Source organism: Acipenser ruthenus, chromosome 22 (genome assembly GCF_902713425.1).
Source record: "Acipenser ruthenus chromosome 22, fAciRut3.2 maternal haplotype, whole genome shotgun sequence".
Lineage (NCBI taxonomy): Eukaryota > Metazoa > Chordata > Actinopteri > Acipenseriformes > Acipenseridae > Acipenser > Acipenser ruthenus.
This window is the reverse complement of record NC_081210.1, coordinates 24,713,298-24,737,992: the sequence shown is the minus strand read 5'-3', so window position 1 is coordinate 24,737,992 and position 24,695 is coordinate 24,713,298. Positions and strand designations below refer to the sequence as shown.

At 38.6% G+C, this 24,695-nt stretch overlaps 1 protein-coding gene across 1 annotated transcript; it reads left to right on the top strand.

Moving 5' to 3' along the window:
• Positions 1–612: 612 nt before the first annotated feature.
• On the top strand, positions 613–24,278 carry LOC117431203 (cyclin-J-like). The gene is made up of 6 exons (XM_034051918.3): positions 613–1,011; positions 2,051–2,160; positions 6,081–6,291; positions 18,110–18,409; positions 19,000–19,159; positions 19,287–24,278. Exons 2-6 carry the CDS (start codon positions 2,083–2,085, stop codon positions 19,759–19,761), a joined length of 1,224 nt encoding a protein of 407 aa, XP_033907809.1. The 5' UTR covers positions 613–1,011; positions 2,051–2,082; the 3' UTR covers positions 19,762–24,278.
• Positions 24,279–24,695: the final 417 nt, after the last annotated feature.

The window sequence follows — 24,695 nt, the reverse complement described above, 5'->3', positions numbered from 1 at the left end:
TACTGTAGGTACGGACGGGTTATTATTAACTGATCAGCCGCTAGGGGGCGATTCATTACAAACTCACTTATGTAAAGCACACGTGAGTGGACAGAGTGTGTAATGTATTTAGGCAAACACACACCAGGGGGTGAGCTACACCCCACCACACCCCACCCCACCCCACCCAACCCAACCCAACCCAACCCAACCCAACCCCTGGAAGGCCTCCAGTAATAGCCCGAAGGGAGAAAATACTCCCTGGAGTTTCTTACTGCTCTTATGAAACTATAGTTAAATACAAGCGTTTAACTGATTTTGTTTAATAGATCATACACTTTCTCAGCCAATGTTGATTTTATTTCATTTTTTACAGATTTAATATGAAGAGCCATTTCGTTTTTAAAGGTTATATCTGACGGTTCTGAGGTAAGCATCCTACTTGTATATATAAAAAACTTAGCTAATAAAACCATAACATTAACCGTTAGTAAAACGTCATCGTTTTCATCAGCGTTGAAGTACTATACTACGTCAACATAGGATACAGCTGATAGGTTTGGGATTTTTAAAGACAGCCAGGTGTGTGTGAACAATAGTAACATAGAAGGGCATCATCCCCCAGAAGACTTGTATACCATTCTCAGGTAGTGTGAACTACAGTTCCCAGAATGCCCGTGTCCAGTGTCCTGTAGCGCTCGTGTGCAGGTTCATTTGGCTGGTCTCCCAGCTCGCCTCACAGCAGCGGAGCCGTGTTTCATTCACAGTTTGCTGCGGAAGGGACGGCCTTGGAAAAAGCACAAACAAAAACTAAAGTGGAAAACCTTATTTATATATATAAAAAAAAAAACACTCAGGTAACCGAAAATGAACACGGTACTGGGTATGTGCGTGTAATTAGAAATAAGTCGATTCATTTACGTGTTTTCGTGGAAGGAAAGGCACAGGGAAACTTCCGAAGGGATTTTAAATTGCAGGATGTTGGGATGAGACAAAGGCTCGGGAGTTCTGGGTTGTGAGAATAAAGCCAGGGTAAGGCATGTTGTGTAAATGTACTTCGCCACCAGTATGCTGTTTGGTCATACTGTATTTATACGAAACGAAATGTTTTGGGCTGAAGGATTTAAACTCGTTGAGGAAGCAAAATTCAATGTATGGAAGTCTGCGATTGCACGCAGTATCCACGAGTAACCGAATGGAACAATTCATTTACAATATTACAAAAGCATGTTTTGTTTTGTATTGTATGTTGTGTATGTACCGGTTTTAGCCCGAAGCTGGTATGGTGTTTACAAAAAGAAGTGGCGTCAGACAGTCTTAAAATCAGTAGACAGAACAAGGAAACATGTGCATTGTACTGAAATACTTTATAGAAAAGTGCAACCATTCTCTTGTGATAGGGGTTATGTATTAGCCATGACAGTTTAGACATTTAAAGGGCAAAGCAGGCTTGTGTAAAATAGCATGGAATAACATAAACTCTGATCTTAGAGGGTACTGTATTATTTAGAAAAAATAAATACGTATTTGTATCACTGATGCACGCAACATTTAAATAACCCCGTTTTTTTTTTTGTAAAAAAATTGCACCTGACTAGTGTTAAGTATACTTAAAATAACTTTTTCTGTTGTTTAAGAATTAAGTATATGGATGCTTTTACATTTTAGTATATTTGATTATTTTAACACTTTAAAGAATTTTAAAGTGGCACTGTTAAATTCACTTGATTAATGTAATTTCCACTGTGGAATTAGTACTGTGTACTGTATGTTGCATGGCGTGAGTCTGAAAGACAACACATTAAAAATGAAGGTCATTTTCATTAAGTGGGTCTGTGTATTCAGCAGTCTGAATGCATTAGTTATTAATTCCTTGAAAGACAAACATGATGAAATGAGACCAATTCACACACTGCAATGTAACCTACTGCTAACACTAAAAGGTTGCCTTCTCAAAGTAACGCATTTATTACTGTGCCAGCTCATTCAATCTCCATGTCCTTTGTTATGAATGCAATCCATCATAAGGCCAACTTGTAAGAGCCATCCTCTCTTTTGATCTCCTCCGCAGGTTTAAAAGTCCGTCCCTTCCGCTGTGGCTGAATGGGAAGAATGGAAATGGAAGAGCAATGGTGGAAGGGCCAGCTCGCCGCAGACATCCATCAGGCTCTTCGCATTAAGGTCCCTGCTTCTGCATTATCATTCCTGGAGAATAGTGGAGCCAGTGTTCTGATCACCAGAGTTCTACTGCTCTGTGTCACAAAATGCTACTTAACTGAAAATGATACATTTCCCTTCTCATTTTATTAAGAAAAATATATATATAAGGGCTTGTCACTGTGTTGGTGCTGTACTTGTAAGTGTTAAAGGCACGAACGTTGAGGGTACCGTCACATTTTCAAGCGTCTGCTAGATCTGTAGCATTGTGGGTCTAATGGAAGAACTTTAGTCTGAATGAATTTAATATTTACGTGTTACAGTTCTGTAAGGCTGAATGCGTTGTGTGAATTAGGATACAAGAACACCGTTTCGCTCGGCTAAATGAGATTTCTTTATTCAGTTTGATAAATTGACTACATGCAGGTTACTAATTAAGGCTACAGTGGTAGGAGCCTAATTATTACAGGGAACGGTATGCAAAATGGCATAGAACAAGTTATTTATTAAATATGCTTCTCCATTTTACTCGTACACCTTTTCAGATTTTCACAGTATAATGGTTCAGTCTGAAGCTCATAGTCTTCATGGTAATGCCTCTTCTGTGGTCCTGTTTCCAGGATACGCACATTTCCCAGAATTACTTCTCCTTATCCCTGTATCCTCTTTAGACATTTCCTTTTTCATTGGGACGGAAATATCTTTCATTGAGCATTGTTAAATATAAAACACAAAAGATTGATGCAGTTGCCTGTCTTCATCCCATAAGGGTAGGCGTGTAGGCGTTTTCCCCCAGTAATATTATATTTATAATGATCAGAGTTGTCTCCCCCCCCCCCTTGGGGAAGCATTTAATTTCATTCTAATCAAATGTGTTCTCATAGCCCTAATGAACACATTAGTACAGTGTTCCACTTGAGTGGGAGTGTAGTGCTGCTACATTGTGTACTGCTGAGGCGGCACTGAAAATGGAATCATTAGAATGCTATTCAGACATAAACTGTATGCTGATTTTGTAAAGACAGTTTTCCATTAAATCAAAGTGGATTTTTTTTTTTGGTTGAGAAAACAAAACGGCTGCTTTTAAAAAAGGAATCTAAAAATACACATACTGTAATCAAGAAACAGAAGTGGTGGTGGGGAGGGGGGTTGTTGTATTTGATTTAGCAGCTGTTTCAAACAGGAAAGGTCATTCTTGTAAAACAAAATCCTCTGCTGCTTGTATTGTGGTTTAAGTAGCTCAGTGTTTAGGTTCAAGTGTTTAGGTTGGGGGGATACGGTGTTCTAAGGCATACAGTATAAAAAAAAAAACTCACTGAGTTATGAAGAACTGTAAAGAGATGAAAGGATTGTATTTACCAGTATATCTATAAAAGTTGGTAGCATGTGGATGATTGAGTTATCAGCCGTGTAAATCAAGCTGGGATCTGTAAACAGCTGTGGAATCCTCAATTCTAGCTCGTCCACAGCGTCCCGAAGTAAAGTGGCAGTGGGGACAGCGATGGGGACAGCTCTGTCACACACTGGGAGGGCCAGATGGGTGATAAAAACAGAGACTGTCGCCATGCACAACAATGGCATGGAGGAGCACTGCAGGGATTGAGCTGCATCACAGCTTATTATTATTATTATTATTATTATTATAATTACCACCTTTTTAATTCATATTTGCTAACTAAACTGGTTGTATTGATTTTGTTAACCTAAGTATTTTTTAATATATTTTTTTGCTAGCTATCTGAAAAAGCAGACTGGTCTATATATTGTATGTTTGTATTACTCCAATAAATTCTAGAGTGGCATGGGTTTCTTTTGTTATTAATCAGTCTGATGAATGGCTATCTAACCAAAGGACAACAGATTGACCTTGCACAGTTTAGAAATGAGTAACTAACAGTAATGTTCACATCCCGCTGCTGGGCACCATGTGGTGTATCGTTTATCAGGGCTTTGCAAGTGTTGGGCTGTTTGTTTTATCCCAGGTCTGTTTGGGTGGCAATTAGAATGGCTTGCCGTGTAAAGAACTGGGTCCTATTTGCCTGATCACAGCTGCAGCTTTTGGAATGTTGCCCTTTGTTGTGTATGCAAGTCCTACTTGGCAACAAACAGTGGAGTTTTTTTTAATTATCTATTTTTTTTTTTAAATACCTGTGATCTGATTGCATACAAAAAAAAAAAAACATAATCTGCTTCTGTTTTTTTTTATTGTAAAAACTGAAGTGGTAAAAATAAGTACGAGCTGTTCTCTTGTTGTTTTTTGTTTTGTTGAGGTTTGCTATATTCTTTGGGTTCCCTTTGTAGTTCATGATGGTACTCAGGAACTGCACTTGCTATGATCTCATCTTGTTAGATCTGGAAAGGAAACAGGTTTGCACAGGCCTCATTCCTAATTGTAGTCTGTTAATGAAGGCCGTGCAACCGAAAGGTTGACGCTGCTACAGTAGTGTTCCAGAGGTAGATTTGAAATTTGTGAAACTGCTGCTGATTATATATGCAGTACGTGGAGAAAGCCCACTGAAAATCCACAAGAAGGATATTTAGCACCACTAGAAATTCCATTTTTTTCCATCAATAAGGAAGGTCATGGAAAGGATGGTGTAGCATCCAGTGTCAGGAGCCTTTTATCTCCCTTAATGAATGCAGCTCAAAGCTTTAAAGCTTCAGCTTGCCCAGGCTCGGCATGCAGCTGCTGCCTGTTTCACAGAGCCCTGCTAAAGGGCTGCTCAGCCAGTCAGTCAGTCAGGTGAACATGCTTTGAGAACCAAGGTCCTGTTTTGTGGTTTCGGCACACGTTGGCTCCTTCTAGACTGGCATGTGGCAAAGTAGTAAAGAGGCCATTAAAATTGAAAAGACTGATGGAATTAAATGCATCAGAGCCATACAAATAATTGAAACCCTGGCAAATTCTGAAAGGTGGCAGTGTTTCTGCTATGTTCGATTTATTAAAACAACAAAAAAAAAAGTGGTGGTGTTTAATTGATCATAGGGATTTTCAACTGCAAAACATCCCCAATTTGTTATTCCTGTACATCCATGTTGATCATTGTTTTCATTAATTTAATGGATTTGGTTAGAGAGATTTGGGCTTTTTTAATTGGCTTCATAGATCTAATCCATGTTTAAAATGGAATCCTCAGGGCTGAATGAAGATATCTGTAGGATCAGCTTTGTGAGTATTTTTACTTCATGCTGAATTGAATTTTTTCAAAGCTGTTTTAATTAGAAAACGACTGTGTTAACCCTAATTTAAATGTTAGGCATGCATACCTGAGATCAGTTTACAATGTTAAGAGGAGTTCTTAGACAGATAGTGGACAGACATTTAGAGCGTCTCTCTTTCTTACACCTCCTACTGTACATCGCTCTGAAAGAGTTAAGTACAAAGTGATCTGTGCACCAGGAGGAACTTGAATGTCCTTTTGTTAATTACAACTACAGCTACGTCTACAATTTTAAGACTGACAATTAAATAAATAAACATAATTGTAGATATTTTATTTTAACATCAAGTAATCAAAGAAACTACAGAATTATATTGCAGACGTCTAACGGAAGCCATAATAGTATCACAGTATTTCATGTTAGATTTTAAAATGTCACATTTTTCAATTTGTCATTTTATTCCCCGTAAAGTATATGGAAAACTACACAGCAGTATGTAATTGAATATGTTACCGTAACATTATTCAGCAGGTTTCATTTGACTTTATGAAGCAAATTCAGTTAATTCTAGTGATGCAAAACTTTTGGCCATCGCTATAGATCGCTCCACTCAAACCTCCATATACCACTTTGGAAGGGATTCTTTCCTGATGCTGTACTCCTTTTGTCAAGCCTGATGTTGCCAGGCATGCTGAGGAGGGTGGCAAGGAAGCAGCCGGTCTGTTTGTTGATCTGTGGACACGCGCTTGACGCTCTTTCTCTCTCCACATTGTGTTGTACAGGAGCTGAAGCTGCCTGCTTTCCGGGCCCATTCACCGCAGATTGGCATGCGCCGCTATTTTGCTGACCTCTTGGCTATTCTCAGCAATCGCTACCAGCTCTGCCCCACGGCACGCCACCTTGCTGTCTATCTGCTGGACCTCTTCATGGATCACTATGACGTTGCTGTCAAACAGCTCTATGTCATTGCGCTGTCCTGCCTGCTACTGGCCAGTGAGTATTTCAATGCATTTCATTTACTTATCCATTTTATAACCACGAATAATCCAATTACTTTTATAATTCATCTTTTGCCATTTATTATTATTATTATTATTATTATTATTATTATTTATTTCTTAGCAGACGCCCTTATCCAGGGCGACTTACAATCGCAAGCAAATACAAATACATTTAACCCAGAGTTGCTTTGTTGCAAACAACAGAAATGGTCAGAGTTTGCGATCTAAACAAATAATGTGTAGGTGTAATATGCTGATCAAAAATACACTAAACAGACCACCTCATTAAACCTAAATTTAAAAAGGGAAAAAAAAATCTAAAACTGTATTGTACTAATACATCTGTCTCCCCGAGTAGTCCTTAAAAATATTAATGAAGATCAAAGTTTCTTCCAGCTGAACTAAGTAGAAAAGGAAGCTTTAAACTGGGCTAAAACCTCCAGAACAGCAGATGAACACATGGCTGTTATGACGCACCCAGGACTTATGTTTGATGTAGTCTAGACAGCGCTGTTCTGAAAGCCATGGCATGAGTCTTGAAACTGGGTGCACATTCACGCTGCCAATCACAGCTTAGCATTCATTTAGACAAACAAACATGTAACCCTGTTATCTGTGGAATTGTCTACTTCTGAGACCCGTAGTCTGTCACCCCATCCCCAAAACTGTAACTTGTCCTTTTTAAAAGCTCTTGTAACCTTTTACTGCCTGAAGAGAATGAGCACTATGAGTTGGTTTCACAGATCCTGGTGGGCTTACCTTGGACTGTCTTGCCTTAAATCAAATCAAATCATATATATATATATATATATATATATATATATATATATATATATATACAGTATATATCTTAACTGGATCACTTACAACAAAATGTCTTCATTTTTATGGATCATAATTAATAAATAAACAGCCTGTTTAATAAATTAACTGTGGAGTGGGCAATTGGAAGGGGACTAATGTTTTGGGTAATTACTTCATCAGCTTGAAGAAAAGTTCAAAGTAAAACTAGTAGAATTTGGTCCCCCCTGGGTGCAACGCTGTGGTAGTTTAAAATTCCGAAGGCAAACGCTAGGCCCAGTAATGTTGCTGGAAACAGCTGCTTATATGCAGCCACCACCCTGTTAAAGACGATCGCCCCTCTTATCAGGCAGAGTTGTTTTATCACATGCAAACACTAAAAGGGAAGAGCAAGATTCTAAAACCAGTGATTACAGGAGATTGGAGATTTAAACATGTGGAAGAAGGTGAACAAACAAACCCTGTCCATGTGTGCTTAAGATTGCGAACACTTCAGACCTTGTGTTGTGTTTGGCAAGTGGTATAAACTGCCCATAAAAAAAGGGATGAAAATGAAAAGACCTGTGTGCAGTTACACTATATTCAAATACTGTCTTTCATACACTTTGATATGTTTGGTATCTGGACTGTGAAAGAAAAAAAAATGTCAAGTGTGTGTTTTCTACTTTACATGCTTTATTTTATTATTTACTGCAGAATAAACAAAACAATAATGAATTACATTTTTTTTTAAATCAACAAACAAAAAGTATAAACAAGAAAAACATGTCGGTCTCTGAATAAGGCTACTAAACTTCAATGACTACACTTTTTTTTTTTTTTTTTTTTTTACCAAATTAAAAAAACAAGCACACCACTTTTCTCATAATATTTTTTTTTTGTCTAGTCTGCACTTTTTTCTTTTAAATAATGACCCTCCAGTATATCTGTAGTACCATAAGATTACAGAACTCCATCTGTTCTGAAGATTAGTTGCAAACTGCTAGAAACATACTAGATGTCTACTTGGAGATGTAGTAATTAATCTAATGAAGCACACCAAAGCAGGAAGGGGACGCAGTTCCCCCCACTCATCCATCAGGCTGAGAGCTGTCTTTCACACATGCAAGCACTGGGCTGTGGAGAGGCTCCGTGACTGGGTGGGGGTGCTGCTGCTGTTACTTTTGAGGAGCGTTTTCAAGGACTCTCATTGATCCTGGCAGCGGATTTGTATTTTATGGGCTGTGGGAAGGAAGGAAATGGCATAATGGCTTCATAGCTGTGTCGGTATTGCGTCAGATCATTGTTTACAGAATATATACACTTTTTTTTCTAAGCATATGTATATAAAGGGAAGGGGGGTATGCTTCCCTTGGTGTGCTTTTGTTAAAAAGGTGTGTTTTGTGATACTTCTGTTTTTAGAGCAAATCTAATTTGATTTTTTTTCTATATTTACTGTAGCTTTTAATTTGAAAGTAAAAAAATGTTAGACCTTGCATTTTTTTTCTTTAAGTTGATACATGATTCTTTTTGTTTTATCTTAATGACAACTACAGGTTAGTAAAACAATAGGTACAGTAGCTTGATTATGTGTTATCTATATTTTGAAATCATGCTAAGAATGTTTTTCCACCTAACTGAGACCCCTGCCTAACTAAGTTGCATCTGTGCATTGTATCAATTGCTGATTAATTGTAAACTGGCCAAATTAACTACACTGAGGGGCCTGGAGAGAGCTGTCAGTTAATCAGTTTATTATAAATTATTAGGAGTGCTGTTTCCACAATGAAAGGGCTGGTGGTGAGGCATATAATTGTGACTGATGTTTTCGCGCGAATCCAGTTTATCGAAGATTAAGCAAGTGGCTGATTGAGTCACAAATTGAAACTTTATCTTTTTTTTTATTTTATTTTAAAAACTTAAAATAAGTTGTCCCTATTTGCACCTTTTGTTCCTCCACAAAGCATTTTTTCAGAGCTGTCTTTTTATAATTGTTTTTTTGTTCTCCGCTGTGATGATTAGATAATAAATGCGGGTAATAAATGTGTTTTCCCCCAGCCTGGCTAAGAAACAGCACTCGCTGCCTTTTATTTTTTGGGTCCCCTCGCAACATGTCTGTTTTGTCCTGAAACGCATGAAACGAGCAATACTATTGCGAGTGCCTCAGGGCTGTAAAGCTGTGTTGCCGGGGGCACCTGCCATATGCTTTTTACGGAGTTGAAACAAAAGCTGAGAAAACATCGCAGCCGAGACGCCTTCCTCGTCTCGGCTGCGATGCAAACTTCTCACCGCTTAGTTCTAGCTTGGCTCTGAGACGGGGACACCCGACAAGAGAGAAGGAGAGTAAACAAGATGGCAGTCAGAACAAATACCGACTGAGGTCTGTGTTTATCATGACCAATTGGTCCTTTTTCCCAGTACTAAACGAATGCAGGTGAATAGGTTTCATAGCATGCTTATCGCGTACCTGCAAACCTACCTGAAATCAATACTGTAGTAATATGTCCTGCTTGCTGTTCTGGCTGTGGGGGTGAGAAAGACAACCCTCTGTTCCAAAGCATTGCCCTTGTAGGTCAGGGATCAGGTTGAGAGGGCAGTGCTGTATTTTCCAGGCTTTCATTATCTGACCTGTGGGTAACAGGCTGCTCGGATACATCTCAAGCAAAGTCTCCCACTTAAAAGAAATCACCCAATGAACTGCATGGCTTTCTAAACGGGGTCATTTATAAAATGGATTTCTGAAATCCTATCTCTAGTACTGCCTTTAGCTCCAGTCTAATCATGGTTGTTTGAACAGTATCATGTGTGTTTGGCTTTTCTGGTGAACAGATTTTGGGTTCTAAATCTGTAGACCAAATGTAACAGTACCTTGAATTTTTCATCTTGGATTGCTGAAGTAGTTTATTAAATGAGCACCTGGCTTTTCATTGAACTGCGAAAAAAAAATTCTAGAAATCCATGCTGTGTTCATGCTCGCTTTTTGGCATTTTAAAATGGAACAGGGCAGGCCGCTCGGGATTTCAGTCTTCGTGTTTTGCAAGAGTATCTAAGACAGGGTTTGTCACTCAGTTTCTGTGCTGGTTTTGCTGAGCTTATTGTCATGTGCTTTACTCAAAATACTGCATTCCTCAGGCAAGCACACATTGTTGTAACAAGTACATTTGTTTACAATGATGACGTAAAGTCTGCTCTTTGGAGCGGAATGTTTGAACTGTTTTCATGCAGGCAAATGCTGATAAGGTATTTTTCTTTTAATTGGGTAGGGGGAGAAACATTTTTTTAGTCTACTTAAAATAAAGTAACATCAAATTTGTTTCAATGGACCAAAAAGTATGTGTTTATTTTACTCAAACCTAAGTTAAACAATACACAGTTACGTGAGTTTTGCAGGAATGTCAACAGTAGGCACCCTACAGGACTATGTTTTATGGACTATGAATGAATTCACTATTTTACTTATTTCTGTCCTGTATATATGACTTCAATTTCCAGCAGCGTGTCAGCCAAAACCGTGCAGGTTCCAGGGGCTATGAAGTAAGCTATCATTCTTTGTATCTTGATTAATTGGTCTTTTACTTGCTGTCGAAACTGAGATGCATGAAAGCAACTTTTCCTGTGATAGCTGACCGATAGATTTCTATTGTAATCCGAGCATAGCCGTTGGGAAGTACGTGTCGATGTTTCTATAAAATGTGTTTCCTGTCATGGTCAATGTTGTATTGGTGCTAAAATAATAACGTTGGCCACAGAGTGTTGCGAAGAATGTTCTGGAATGTACTCAAATAAGAGTAGTCTCTTTCAACATTTTCCTATGATTCATAACTTATTCTTGTCAATTTATGATTTAACTTCAGAATTTTCTTGTGATTTGAGTGTTCAAGTCATGGAAGAAATCTTCCCCAAACGTATTCGGAGGTGCCTTTAGTTTTGTAGTTGCTCAGTGAAGTGGGTTGAAGCATGTCTAAGCCCAGGCTGAAGTTTGTGGGGTGTTTTAGTGCCGGGCAGTCACTGCAGCCTTCTTGTCTGTATTCCCTCATTCTGCTGCTGGACTTGCTACCCCTAAGGCATTCTCTGTCCATTATGTGCCTTAAATTAACTGACAGACTCTCTGTGCCTTGTTATTTCCCATGACCACTTAATTGCTTCTCTTCCGCTGGGAGCGTCCTTTGAAACTTTAAAACTGACTTCAGAATGTGGATGATCTCAAAGGTTCGTACAGCCTTCTCGTTCAGGTGTACCTTTTTAAGCATATGTCGAAAAAGCTGCAGTGTGCTTTGTCTCTAAAGCTGCCCTTTTTATTTGAGCAACTTTTTTTTTTTTTTTACTTTATTATAAACAGAAGATCTGTGACAAGAAGTAAGGCTAGTATTAGGAAGTTATGTTTAAAATAAATAAATAAATGTCCATGTATAACTTGCAGCCCTGCAAATGTCTGCCATTTTGAGGCTTTCAGTCATTAAATACACATCATTCAGGACTTTATGCAATTCAAATGCATTACCAATAATTAAGTTAAACGGCTCACTGTGAACTCTTTGTTAATTTGCATTCTGCTCCAGCCCTGCTTAACAATCATATTCACAAAGTATGTAAATTTCAATGCATGTTTTAACATTTAAAGTAGGTCTATTGTTGTCTGGGCAGAATTTCAGTCCCATTGAAAGACTAGATGAGATAAGCATGTATATTTGCATGCTGTGTACACCGTTAAGCATTAAACTGCATTGCATTTTATTCCTTACTGTTTTTTTTTTTTTTTCTAAAATAGTATTAACATATTCCACTGCCTCACGTAAGTGGCAAGAGTCATGGAGGTACATGCTTTCCAGTGCTGAATAAGCTAAAACCTTCTCCCACTCAGAATCCTATATGTTTGCAAATAAATGAAATGGTGTCTTTTGATAAGTGTCATCAGTGGCTTGCCCCTCCTGTCTGGTGTCCCTGGCTCTAATTCTTGTGTTAACACTTTGCTTACGCAGGATGTTAACATGCTTGAAATGGAGAAGTTCTCTAAACTCACTAACAGATAATGGGTTATGTGGACTGACCTGATTCAATTGTCCCCCCCCCACCTTAAATTCATTCTTAAAAATCTGATCAGTGAACAATAGGGTTAAATCCCACCCCCCCATATTGACAAATACACTGCATATGTCTGACTGTTCTACTTAATTTAACATACCAATATCCTTATTATTCATTTAGACTAACAGTATGGTCTCATGATTCCAATTAAACTGACTCGGGAAGATGTCAATACTATATTACAGTATGTCACAAGCATGATGGAATAAAATTTAAAAAAATGGTGTGTGTGCATTGAGGCAGCTTTTAGATTACAGTGCAGTGTCTGTCACTGAATGAACATTAATTTATTTTTGAAGTGGCATAGATAAAAGGACATCAAGTGGATAAAAGGAAAGCTTATCAGACATCACAGGCTCGGACGCTGCCATGTTTTAATGAGTGGGGCATCCTCGTGAGACAGTGCTGGAAAATTGCTGTGTTTCAAAAGCTTACGGGAAAGGGGGATTTCACTTCTACATGGGAGGAGGGTTTATTGAAGTGCAGTGGGGTTTCTGTGCCATTGAAGGGTTCAGAGTGAACTTGTGGAAATGCTCTCTAACATCATTGGTGCTCAACTTCATGGACCCTACCAGCTGTCCACCTCCAATTTGCATTTATTTTAATTCCAGATTTAACCACAAGGCCTTTTTTTACACTGGACGCATACACATTTAGTTACCAATTACAAACAATACCAGAACCTGTAATTAAGTGTCTGCTCGTTGGAGCGTGTGTTCAAGTGCTTGAATGAACATTAAAACAAACACATAAGTTAAATAATCAATGGGTCCTGGAGTTAGATAATATTTAATTGCTTGTAGAATATTTTCCTTTTTTAATGAAAATTAATAATAATAAAAAAAAGTTTAGTAAATGCCTCTTGGAATAGTACATCGCTTGTTTGTGTATTTATTGTAAAGCAAACAACTTCTATTCAGGAGTCTGGTATTGCTTTTATTAATTGAAGTGAATGATTCTTTGGAATTCCTTTGAAGATTACAATTCCGTCTCCATCCTTGTATCTCCTCTTGATATTCAGATCTATATTTAGGCTGGCTTCCTCCCCCTCCCCCCACTCATAACACTGTGGTTGTTGCTGCTGTTTTAGCTGATGTTTAGGCAGGCATTAGAAGAGTCGCAGTGAATATATGCATAAGGGCTGCCCTGAGCTCATGCTTGAAGGCTTTTTCATTTCGCTGAAGTTTAACATTCCCTGAGGGAGGTAAATGGTTACATGTAATTAGAAAATCAGGGGGGGGGGGGGGGGGGTAATTAAAAGAAAATGTAACCGTGCCTTGAAAGAAGCGGCAGCCACCTTATCCATGGATTCCATAGGCTAGTGTTGGGTTGCACCATGGCTCCATTGTGTCCCCCTGCTTCATTTCACAGCCCATTCTTCAGCTCATTGACTGGGATCAGTGTCTCTTCTGAAAGCCCTTTTCACCCTCTTTAAAGCTCATCACAGCACAGTTGGGAGGCTATTTTCAGTCGCCAATCTGAGCTAGGTGGAGTCTGCAAGCTGTTGCCAGTGCTTGGATGGAGTTTTTTTTTTAATCCTTGTGTCATACATATTTATTAAACATAAATCACTGTGGTATAATTTTATTTTTTATTTTTTTGAACTGGATTTTTTTATTTTTTCCTCTACTAAAACACACAGGAGATTAGGTTACATTGTGGATGGCTGGGGAATTGAACTTTATGAAAAAGCTGCTGAAATTCAAGACAATAATGAGAAATGGTAAATATGTAGGGCTTGTAGGTTATGTATTATCCAATAACGATGGTTAGCTATTCCAAAACAATGGTACATAAACATGTACTGTAATTTTCAAGGAAATTATCCATTTCCCATCTAGATGGTAGTGATGATTAGATAAGCTTTTGAAATAACTATATAATGTAATTCTGTTCCTCTTAAGGACTGAAGCTCTTAGTGCATGGCCCTGTTAAGAGAGTGCAGGATTACCTTTCTAAAACACAGTGCTTTAAATGAATAGAACAGATGTAGGCTTGGTTTTTATTACTGCATTGTGGTGTATTCAGTTCCTAAGATACCAGGACTACAAGTCTTGAACAACACAGCTTTCAGAGACAGGTGAATACATTCTAGAAATGTTTTCTATGCTATGTGTTCACCTTTTACTTCATTGTTCATGGTAACCCAGTTCTGAAATAACATTGTTTGCCGCCTTGTATGTAGTCTCAATGAGATTGTGTAAACAGCCCTCCTACTTTTTGGTAAAATCTGTATTGCATCGATGGCACAAGCGGAACATCCCTAATATGACCTATACATGAATGGCTAAGGTATTTATTATTTAGAACCTGCAGAGAGTTGAGTTTGCCTAAAACCAGGACAAACTAGTCTATTGTTAATGCATGAGGGATGTTGCTTTGTTCTTATTTTGACATGCAGGCTCTGTTTTTCAGTGCTACAGTACGCATTCTAACCCCTCAATGACCTGGATAAACCACAATCTCTTGCAGAGAGGAAAGGGCTGATAAGTAAAATAAAGCGGAGAACGAAGCTGCAGGAGGGGGATTTCCCTTCGTTTCTTCTAATCAGTTTGCAGATCGAACCCAAAACAGGCCAGACTGACAGAAAACCCCAAATATTGCCAGCTCTTGTGTTTGAGGAGCACACAAATGCCTTTCCTGCCAACATTACAACTGTAGATACTAGCTTATTTGAATACGTCTTCTGCTGGCAATTTTAATTCATGCAATTATTGATTTCCCCCTTGGCATTTCATCAACTGCACCAGTGGTGTTCATTAATTGGTATGCTCAACATAATGCGGGTAGCGTACAAGGAGTCAGGAGAAGGGTGTGGAAAGTAGCTACACCATGTAGTAATCAACAACGCTTTCAGAATCAGCAAAACGATGCCTGTTTTTTTTTTGTTTTTTTAACTTGCTGAAAGAACACGCACTACCTGTGAATATTGCAGTGCTTTGAGCAGACTTGAGCATTTTTAAGTTGCACTCAAGTGCTGCGTTCGTACATTTGCAGCCAGAACACGGTCCAGCTGCTAAAACAAATAAGACATGACAAATGGAAGCCAGTGATTAAAGGCACACCCAGGCTGATAGTTGAGACGTTTTATTACAGTGTGAATGGAAACGGCAAGTGCAGAAGGGCTGATCATAAAGCTAGTATCCGGCAGCTCTAAAAGATCCCCCCTCCTTTTAGAAGACAGCTTGACAAGTGTCTGAGAATTTTCCCCCTGTCTGGGTGTGATGATGGGCAGTTGTGGAAATCCTTGATAAGGTTGAGAAGTTGTACTTGGCAGGGCAGGGCTGAGATGGGTTTTGTGTGTGTGCATTATTGCTCTTTCCTTGATTTATTACAGGCTGTATATTGCTATAAGACATATGGGAAGTTAGGCTGGACCTATTAACAGGAAGAAGGATGCAGCGGTCATCACTAGGCCTGAGGCTGCAGCATTCATCTCTTCCTTTTCAACTATGGCTACTAACAAGCCCAGTCTCTGCTTTCCTTTTAGGGGAGAACCATGTTGTGTCACATTCTGATGATGAGGAAACTCGGGGAAAACAAAGCTCCACAGTTCCACTGACATTAAAATCTCATTTACAGTGGAGATTTGGCCAAGACTGTCCAAAAGATTCAATTGTCTAACTTGATTCATGCAACTCTTGTCATTCAACAACTTAGTTGTGTTGCTGTGGTATTTAATTCCACAAGTATGTGTTACTGGCCCTTTTTGAAAGATTAAAATATTCTCAAGAAGACAACAAAGCCCTTGCCATTTGTACATGGGTATAGTTATGCAGCCAAACTATCCTTTTAAAATTGGACAGTATCTTTTTCCATATTATTAGCAGCATCCTGTTATAAGACAAGCATACAACGAGGTGTATTTACTGTGCGTCTGAACCTTTTACTTTACTAAAAGTCTTAAAGCAGCCATTCCAAGTGCAGCCTTCGTATTGATCAAACACTTCTTGATTTAGTTGATCAGCTGATTTGTTTGCCTAATTAAAATGAGAGCTCTGGTTTTCGTCTAATGTTAATTGCTCAGACTTCCCACTGCTTAGGAAGAAGGTTTTGACAGTTTCAGAAGATACAGTGTTAACGTTAGTGCTATTGGATATCAGTCAGTATTTAAATGCATGTAACACCTTGTAAGAGTGTTTACTTTCTAGATGGTACAGGCAATTGGTTTGCCAGTCTGATTCTTCCATTTTGCAACTGATTTGTTCTATCAGTTTGGTTCTGGTAGCCTACTTATTCACATAACTAACTCAACAGCTGTTTTTCTATTATTATTTATTAAGCAATTTGATATTCATGAATGTTCTTGAATATTTTGACTTATTTTACAGCCTGCTGAATATCAATTCATTTAATTAATCAAAGCAAACTAAAACAAATTATTTCAATAACTCAGGAGTTAAAACATTAAACTGAGTAGGCTGTATTACTTAGTATTTAGGCATGTGAACTTTTAAGCATTTTTATTTTCCTTCTACATGAGGATGTAAGTGAGCAGCATTTTTTTGTTATTTTTTGTTTTTTATTATTATTTGTTTAATTTAGCAGTTATTGAGAATAATTAGCATTTTCTCTTGTATTAAGCTTGTGTTTGTGCTATTAAGAAGGCTTCTGTTAAACATTTGCATCACAAGGAGGCCCCCTCAGGGAATATTAAGAAAGACAGAGGCCAAAGGGGGCTTCGAGCTGTAATCCGACCCCACACTGCAGTGGAGACAAAGGGGACTTGGCTTCCTCTTGGACTGGGTTAAAAGGCTAAAGATCTGATTGGTCAGGAGAGCTGTGAAGTCACACAGCTGTTGCTAGGAGGGAAAAGATATAGGCCTACTGAAGCAGCTTGAGGAAGATTGATAACGCATTGCGATTTATTATTGAACATGAAAATACACATTCTATTTAGATGAGCTGCAATACATTGTTTAACATTGTTGTTCGAGTGTTGGTTTGTTTTTTGTTTTTATTTTTTCAGTTCATCTATAATTTCTTATAGTTTTTCAATACAGTTTTCAAGTACATTTACCATTGTAATATTGCACAAACCTTCTTGGTTTATGGTAGTTTTCAGTGAATCGTAATTGCTTGATACTTTTTTTGTGTGTTTTTTTTTTTTTTTTTTTTAAAGAGATCAAACCAGTGGAGGGATGAAAAGTGACTTTGACAAATGTGTTGGACCGACAGTCATTTATAAGAAGTGTTATAGCGCTGTATGCTGTTAGCAATGCAACCCTTGTCATTGTCTACAGAGGGATTCAAATGAGATCTCCATTCTGTTCATATCCCACTTGCCTTGTGCTTTCTTACAATCTTTCTTTTATTGTCTTGCTTTTGTTGAGATCAATTCAGGAATCTTGCTCTTTGCTGAAGATCAAATGTATGCGTCAAGGATTTGATTATAAAATTCTTGAAATGTTTTAAAATGCAAATTATCCTTGCATCTGCTATGAAATAGCCTGGAACACATGTTCATCTGAGCTTAAAAAGGGTTGAGAATTAGCTGCTGTATTCTCAATGAAGTTACAATGCCTTTGTTCATGCTTGAGTGCCCTAAAGTGGAAATGTCTGCTATATAATTATAGAAAACAATTAAAAAGGGGGGGGGGGCATGGCAAACTGGGCAAAACTTACATTATCATTATTTATTATTTTTTGTAAAAAAAAAAAAAATTAAATTGGATTGATGACTCATTTCTCAGTATGGAGAAGAGACATTAATCTAACGTTTTTAGTATTTTACAAAAGGAATTTTATTTTTAAAAACGATTCGGTTATTTTACCCTAAACTAGATCCCACTACTTTTTATTCTGGGGATAACCGAATTCCTTTGTACAATAATGTTCAGAACTGCATACTGTCCGAAGTGTGGTCTAGCTGTGGCATTATGTACAGCAGTACAATCTGTTGCATTTGTTTGACTCTGTATATCTTCTTTCTTTGCCCCTTCCAGGCAAATTTGAAGAGAAGGAAGACCGAGTCCCCAAACTGGAGCAGCTGAACAACCTGAGCTTCATGTGCACCCTGAACCTGGTGTTGAACAAGAAAGACTTGATCAAGATGGAGGTGCTGCTCCTGGAGACCTTCAACTGGAACCTGTGCATGCCGACGGCTGCCCACTTCATCGACTACTACCTCTACGCCTCTGTCCAGGAGAACGACCTGCACAACGGCTGGCCACTCACCTCCATCACCAAAACCAAAGCCTTCATTGAGAAATACACACACTACTTTCTAGAAGTGTCTTTGCAGGGTAGGTGCGAGAAGGGATGGTGATACAGTATGCTTCTGTTCTGCATTAATACATAAAAAGTGTGTGGCTATTTGGGATTCGCTACTAGAATGTTTAATGTACATTTTTTATTAGGCAAATATACTGTATAGGTTTACTTTAAGACACTAATAAAATATATTTAACTGTACAGTACATACAACCTGACCCATGCTACTGTTGCAGAATTTTAGAACCCTCACAAGGTCGTCTAAAGTTATCCCACCATTGATATGCCAAAGCATCTACAAGATGTTGGAAGGACGTTCATCTGCCTTTTGTGTGTTCAGTGCTGTAGGCTGCGATCACAGCATTTAAGGTTGAATTCCATTGTGGATTTGAGCATTGACCCAATGAATTCACTCCATGTATATGTAGAATTTGAACACTAGCCGATCACAAATTAGTAGTCGCTGCTTTTTTTTTTTTTTTTTTTTCCTCTGCATGTCAGTACCTTGTAAATTTAATTGTTAGCAGTAGCATTACGCTTTTCTTTTCCATGCCTTTGTTTTGCAAAAATGAAAAATGTAGAGGCTTTTCTTTATATTGGACACTCTCAATCTTGTTTTCAGATCACTCCTTCCTCAGTTTCCGCCCATCTCAGGTAGCCGCAGCCTGCATAGCGGCATCGCGGATCTGTCTGCAGATCTCTCCCAGCTGGACCACACCGCTGCACCTGCTTACGGGGTACACCTGGGACCACCTTACCCAGTGCATCGAACTCATGCTCATGTAAGTCAGGGTGGCATTTTCTTTACAAAACCAAATGCAACCATAAACAGTATTTATTTTATTTTTTCAAATACCAATCTTTAAAAATTCAGTCACTTACTTCTTTCTCCCCTCCCCCACCTCAAAGGGCCCATGACAATGATGTCAAAGAAGCAAACAAGACCAAAACCCAGCAGCCAAGTATCCAGCAGCAGCAGCAGCTGCCAGTAGCGGTCCAGAGGCACCATCAGTCAACGTCTACTCAGCCACTCCTCTTCACACCAGCCAGCTACACACACCTTTCCCAGCACTCCACCCCTCTCTCCCAGCTACACTCTCTAGCCGAGGCCCAGGTTTTGGCGCCAGTCGTTCCTCGGGACTACCTGCAAGCTCACCGTGCCACCCTGCTGTCTGGCAGTTCCAGTGCCAGCAACTGCACCTTCCACTCCTACCCCAGCCTTCCGTCCAGCCTCCAGCCTGCTGTCAGGACCCTGCCAATCCAGGGGCCCATTTCCATGCAGGTCACCATAGCGACAGAGCCACGCCACTGCTTGTCTGTCGCCTACGGCAGCAGCTATCTCAATGGACACCATTCCTTTGCAGCGGGATGTTTTGATAGGTGACAAAGTGGGAGACAAAAAAAAGAAATCTCTCTGTGGAAATTTAAATAATGCTGCCATATTGTAAAACATTATAACAAAAATAAGCCATTAATAAAATGTCAGAGAAAAAAGACATGGGACCAGGGCAAGACCTGCTGGAATCAAAAGGTTTTCTTTATCACACCTTCAAGCTAAGCGTTGGAATAGTGGGGTTTGTTAAGCATTTTCAACATTTTATACTGAAACTTAAGCACTCATTCAGTCACTTTCACACAAGCTCCTAGCAGCCCGCTTGTTAAATAGGTCTGTTACTTCAAGCATTTGCCGGCCATGCAGATTACTAAAGCACATAGTATTTAAAATTCGATCTGGCATGGAGACAAATTCCCTATGTGATTTTAATTTAGTTATTAAGAAAGGTGGTCTGCAAGGCAAATAAGGTATAGATGCTGCAGCATCGGGTGCTAATGCAACGCTAGACTATTCCACTCTGCTTTCCTCTGTGGCTTTGAGTAGAAAGCATTAAGCTTTTTCTAGGAAGTGGTGGGTAATTGAATCCATTTTTAATGCTAGACCTCCTGCCGGTAAACCCTAGTGGTTAAATGCAATCATATGCGTTTCTTACCTCAGCCCAACTGGGGGCTAGATGAAGCTTTATTTGATTTATTCCAGAGAGCAGATTATTCGCGAAGTCAGAATGACTCTGTTACGTTAATCAGGGCTATAGTGCATCCACGTTAAACAAAACATAAATCTGGAAGGGGGAAGTGTTGCAGCCAGCCATTGGCACCTGACCAGGCACCTGGAACTGAACAGCTGTATTAATATCATCTCACATTCCCGCTTCCCTCCAGCACTGCCATGTGTGTTTATATGTCTTTACCCACTATGTGTCTCTTTCTCTCTCTCTCTCTCTCGCTCTCTCTCTCTCTCCCTCCAATTAACTGAAGCTTGAGGTTTCTTGAGTGCCTTTTGAGTAGTGAGTGAGTAGAACTCCTCCAGCACCATCCAAGACCAGGAGCTGTTTTGATTCTAACCAGTAATAAGTCTAGGCAAATACAGTAATTGCCTACGGCGAGCCGTCGATTGTGTGCTTCGTAATAAATAGCTGAAAAAGTTATAAAATACCTCCTTTTCCTTTTTATGTTGCTCTAATAATAGTGTACATTTATTTGTAATTCTGGTTCCATCTGAAGTGTTCCAATGAGAATTTCAAAGAAGCTCTGGGGGTGGGGTGGAGGTGGAGTGTGCTTGGAGTCGAGATGACACTGGGTGTTCATTTTCAGTCCGTTCAGTTAACTAAACATTTTTGTATGCAGTATTAACCTGTGGACCTATGTGACATTGGAAGCCAACATTTTGATATCTAAAGTCCTTTCCTCTTTCATCTTCTTTTGGATTACTATCAAGAATATTTAAGCACGAGAGCCTCAGACACAATCCAGCGAAGGAGTCTTGTGATTCCAGTTGGAAAAAAAAAATACAAAAAGGGGTTCGAAGTCCATTCAATGTAATGCCTTAAGGACTGTGAAAAAGCTGTTTAAAAAAAAAAAATGACTTTCAAGCTGCTGCCTTACAAGACTGAACAATTTTATATTACTGTGACATTTTTTCAACTAGTATTGTTTACATGAACTGTGCTGTATCAGGGACTAACTGATTACTTGAAGATGATGCCATTGAACTTAGCTGTTTTATTTATAATGTTTCTTTATGTATTTTTTTCCCCCCTTAGAATAGTTATATTGCTTTGTAAACAATATCTAAAATGAATTATTGGATCTTTGTTTTTTCTCCTTGACTCTGATTTTAAAGCAAGCCAGGCCTTTTTAAAAAGCTCAATATGGAAAAGAGACAAGGCTGTAAATCCAGCTAAGAAAGAAATACAAAAAAACAGGTTCACAATTGACATTGGGCTGTACTTTCACATTCAAGGATAGGCAGGAAGTAAAAGTGAGCATGATTGTCTATCCTTGAGGTAATTGTATTTACCTGAAATGTTTTCAGTATGACGTAAGCCCAGCCTTGTTCCTATATGAAATACAGAGCCTATGAAGGCCATCCTTTTACACATTTGTCCAAGTGATGTGTGACGTCACACCACCTGCCATATCAAACTACTTTATATGTCAAATGGTATAGTGTAGGCTATGACATACTTTACAAAAAACCTGAAGCTGGTCCAAAAAAAAAAAAAAAATTAAAATAGAAACGGTGTGATAAGAGGATCTATGTATATTTCATTTTATAAAATGGAAAAATCCAACCTACCAAATGATCCTGTTGTAATGCATCTAATCCTCAATATCTGTGTGCATGTTTGTAGTGTTTGTTTTAAAGCATTCTTAATTTAGTATAAGCACAACTTTTAAATGTTCAGACTGCAACCGTGTTACAGTGAATACCAACCCTCACAGAAGGGAGTGTTACACTGAATACCAACCCTCACAGAAGGGAGTGTTACACTGAATACCAACCCTCACAGAAGGGAGCGTTACAGTGAATACCAACCCTCACAGAAGGGAGCGTTACAGTGAATACCAACCCTCACAGAAGGGAGCGTTACACTGAATACCAACCCTCATAGAAGGGAGTGTTACAGTGAATACCAACCCTCACAGAAGGGAGTGTTACAGTGAATACCAACCCTCACAGAAGGGAGTGTTACACTGAATACCAACCCTCACAGAAGGGAGTGTTACACTGAATACCAACCCTCACAGAAGGGAGTGTTACACTGAATACCAACCCTCACAAAAGGGAGCGTTACAGTGAATACCAACCCTCACAGAAGGGAGTGTTACAGTGAATACCAACCCTCACAGAAGGGAGCGTTACAGTGAATACCAACCCTCACAGAAGGGAGTGTTACACTGAATACCAACCCTCATAGAAGGGAGTGTTACAGTGAATACCAACCCTCACAGAAGGGAGTGTTACAGTGCAATAAGCTTTTCTTTCTGTTTTACTTCCAACAGCTTGTTCCCGTTTTGATGTTAATTTTATACCACTAATTCCTCTAATTTATTCTTGTCAGTTGTGAGATTACTATTGTTTTTTAAGGGTTTTAATGCTACAGATCATTTTGTTAGTTTTAGTCTACAGTCTTTTTTTTTATTTTCTAAAGTCACGAAAATGTTGCATATTGCATATTGCAACCTATTGTCAAACTATATCACAAATGTTTGACACAAGTAAAAATCTGTAGTGTAAAATATATATGCAGGGGTTGAAACTTATACCAACATTTTTATTTAAATCACTTGTGGCACATTGTCAGTATGAATGAAATTATTAATTTCAAAGAAAAATTAAAAGAAAAAAGGCAGGGCCCCCATACTCTTACTGACAGTGCATCAGAATAAATAATAAAAAAAAATTGGAATATTTTGCAAAAGGAAAAAAAAAGCTCTCCCCGTTTCATTCAGGTCAGGACTTGCTGAATAAGGTATTGTTAGAGAAGCTAGATTGTAATGCAGCTATCACTTACGACTGTACAGCTGGAAATTGAACTACTAATGTGAAATGTGCGTTTTTCAAATGGCACACAATCTGAATTATTAAAGCTCATAGTTGCCCCTGTGGTATCTTTGCGTAGCTGGTAAGCAAACCAATCAAATTTGATTCTATAGAAGGTAAATGGAGTGTGGAGTATTGGAAACTCATAAACGTGTTGATCCGACACTGGGAGTACTGGAAACCCATAAACCTGTAGATCGGACACTGCAAACCAAACAATTGTTTAGCTTCTGGTTTACAGGGGAAGAAACTGCATGGATAAAGATTTTATATCAATAGTCAGTGACCACTTTAATGCAAAATGTATGAAAGTCAGAACTGGAGGGATTGTATGTAATATATAAGGCTATTGCTCTCTCTGGATTTGGGTCCTTGCTGTTATTTTTAACAAACACAAAATGGAGTCTAAATGGTTCAGATTCCTAACACCTACGCTTGCTTCGTCCGTCTCAGTTACGGCTTGGTGTGCGAGGTGCACTGAGAAATGTACATGTGTGTTAAATTAATATTGGTTATACTTCTGCATCCGGATAAAGAAGCAAACGCTATGTTCAGTGGCCTTTAAGCCTGCAATGTACAATTTCTGCTTTTGGCATTCGATTCATTATGTAAACAGAATAAGGGTCTCTCTTCTATTCATTTCAGAATAAGCCAGTCTTCTATGCTGCTGTCCTTTGCATAATCCCCCCACTGCACTGTTAGTTATGCAGTATAAAATCCCCTGGTAGGATGTTGGTCATTAATGACTCAATGGGGCACTGCTCAATGCAGTCTTATTACTGTGACTAATAATGCGCCTGTTACATTTGAAAGTCACTGCTGTATTTGTGTGGCTCCTTTTAATTTCAAGCCCTCTGTACCCCCTGTGTTCGCTGAATGATTTTATTCAGTGTTCATTAGAAATGTACAAGGCACTGCCATGTCAGACCATTTTTTATACCAGTGTAGCAAACTGAAATATTTAGAAACTGTTCTGTTTTTTTATTTTATTGTAATAATAATAAAAAAATCTTTTTGTATTTTTGTGATTCAGAAGTTTGTTTAACTGTTGTGTAATACTTGCAAGCACAAAGCAACTGTTCTAATATAAATCAGAACCCTAGTACAGTCCAGATCCATTTCAATTCGCTTAATTTAACCCTTTGCACGATGTTCAGTAGTTTAATGCAACACTGTTCAATGCTTTTATATTTAGCTTATGCTCTTTAAGGATCAATACTTTATTACAAGATTGGTCTTAGAACCAAATTAAAACCATCTGATTACAAACTGACATCAAAATATAAAAGGAAAGTTGAAAAGATACTGAAATAATGCATTGAAAAGGTCACTATTTATTTAAAGGGAAGGCTGCTAGTTGTCCCCTTTTGTTAATTAGTTAAGGTTTAGTTTTGAGTTGGTCAAACAAGGGGTCAGTGTGGTTTTGTTTGGAACAA

Excerpts from the sequence above, each read along its gene's own strand:
- LOC117431203 (XM_034051918.3), top strand. The coding sequence starts at position 2,083 with ATGGGAAGAATGGAAATGGAAGAGCAATGGTGGAAGGGCCAGCTCGCC. Across the intron at positions 6,292-18,109 it reads GTCCTGCCTGCTACTGGCCA|GCAAATTTGAAGAGAAGGAA; the intron begins GTGAGTATTTCA and ends TGCCCCTTCCAG. Across the intron at positions 19,160-19,286 it reads TGCATCGAACTCATGCTCAT|GGCCCATGACAATGATGTCA; the intron begins GTAAGTCAGGGT and ends CCCACCTCAAAG.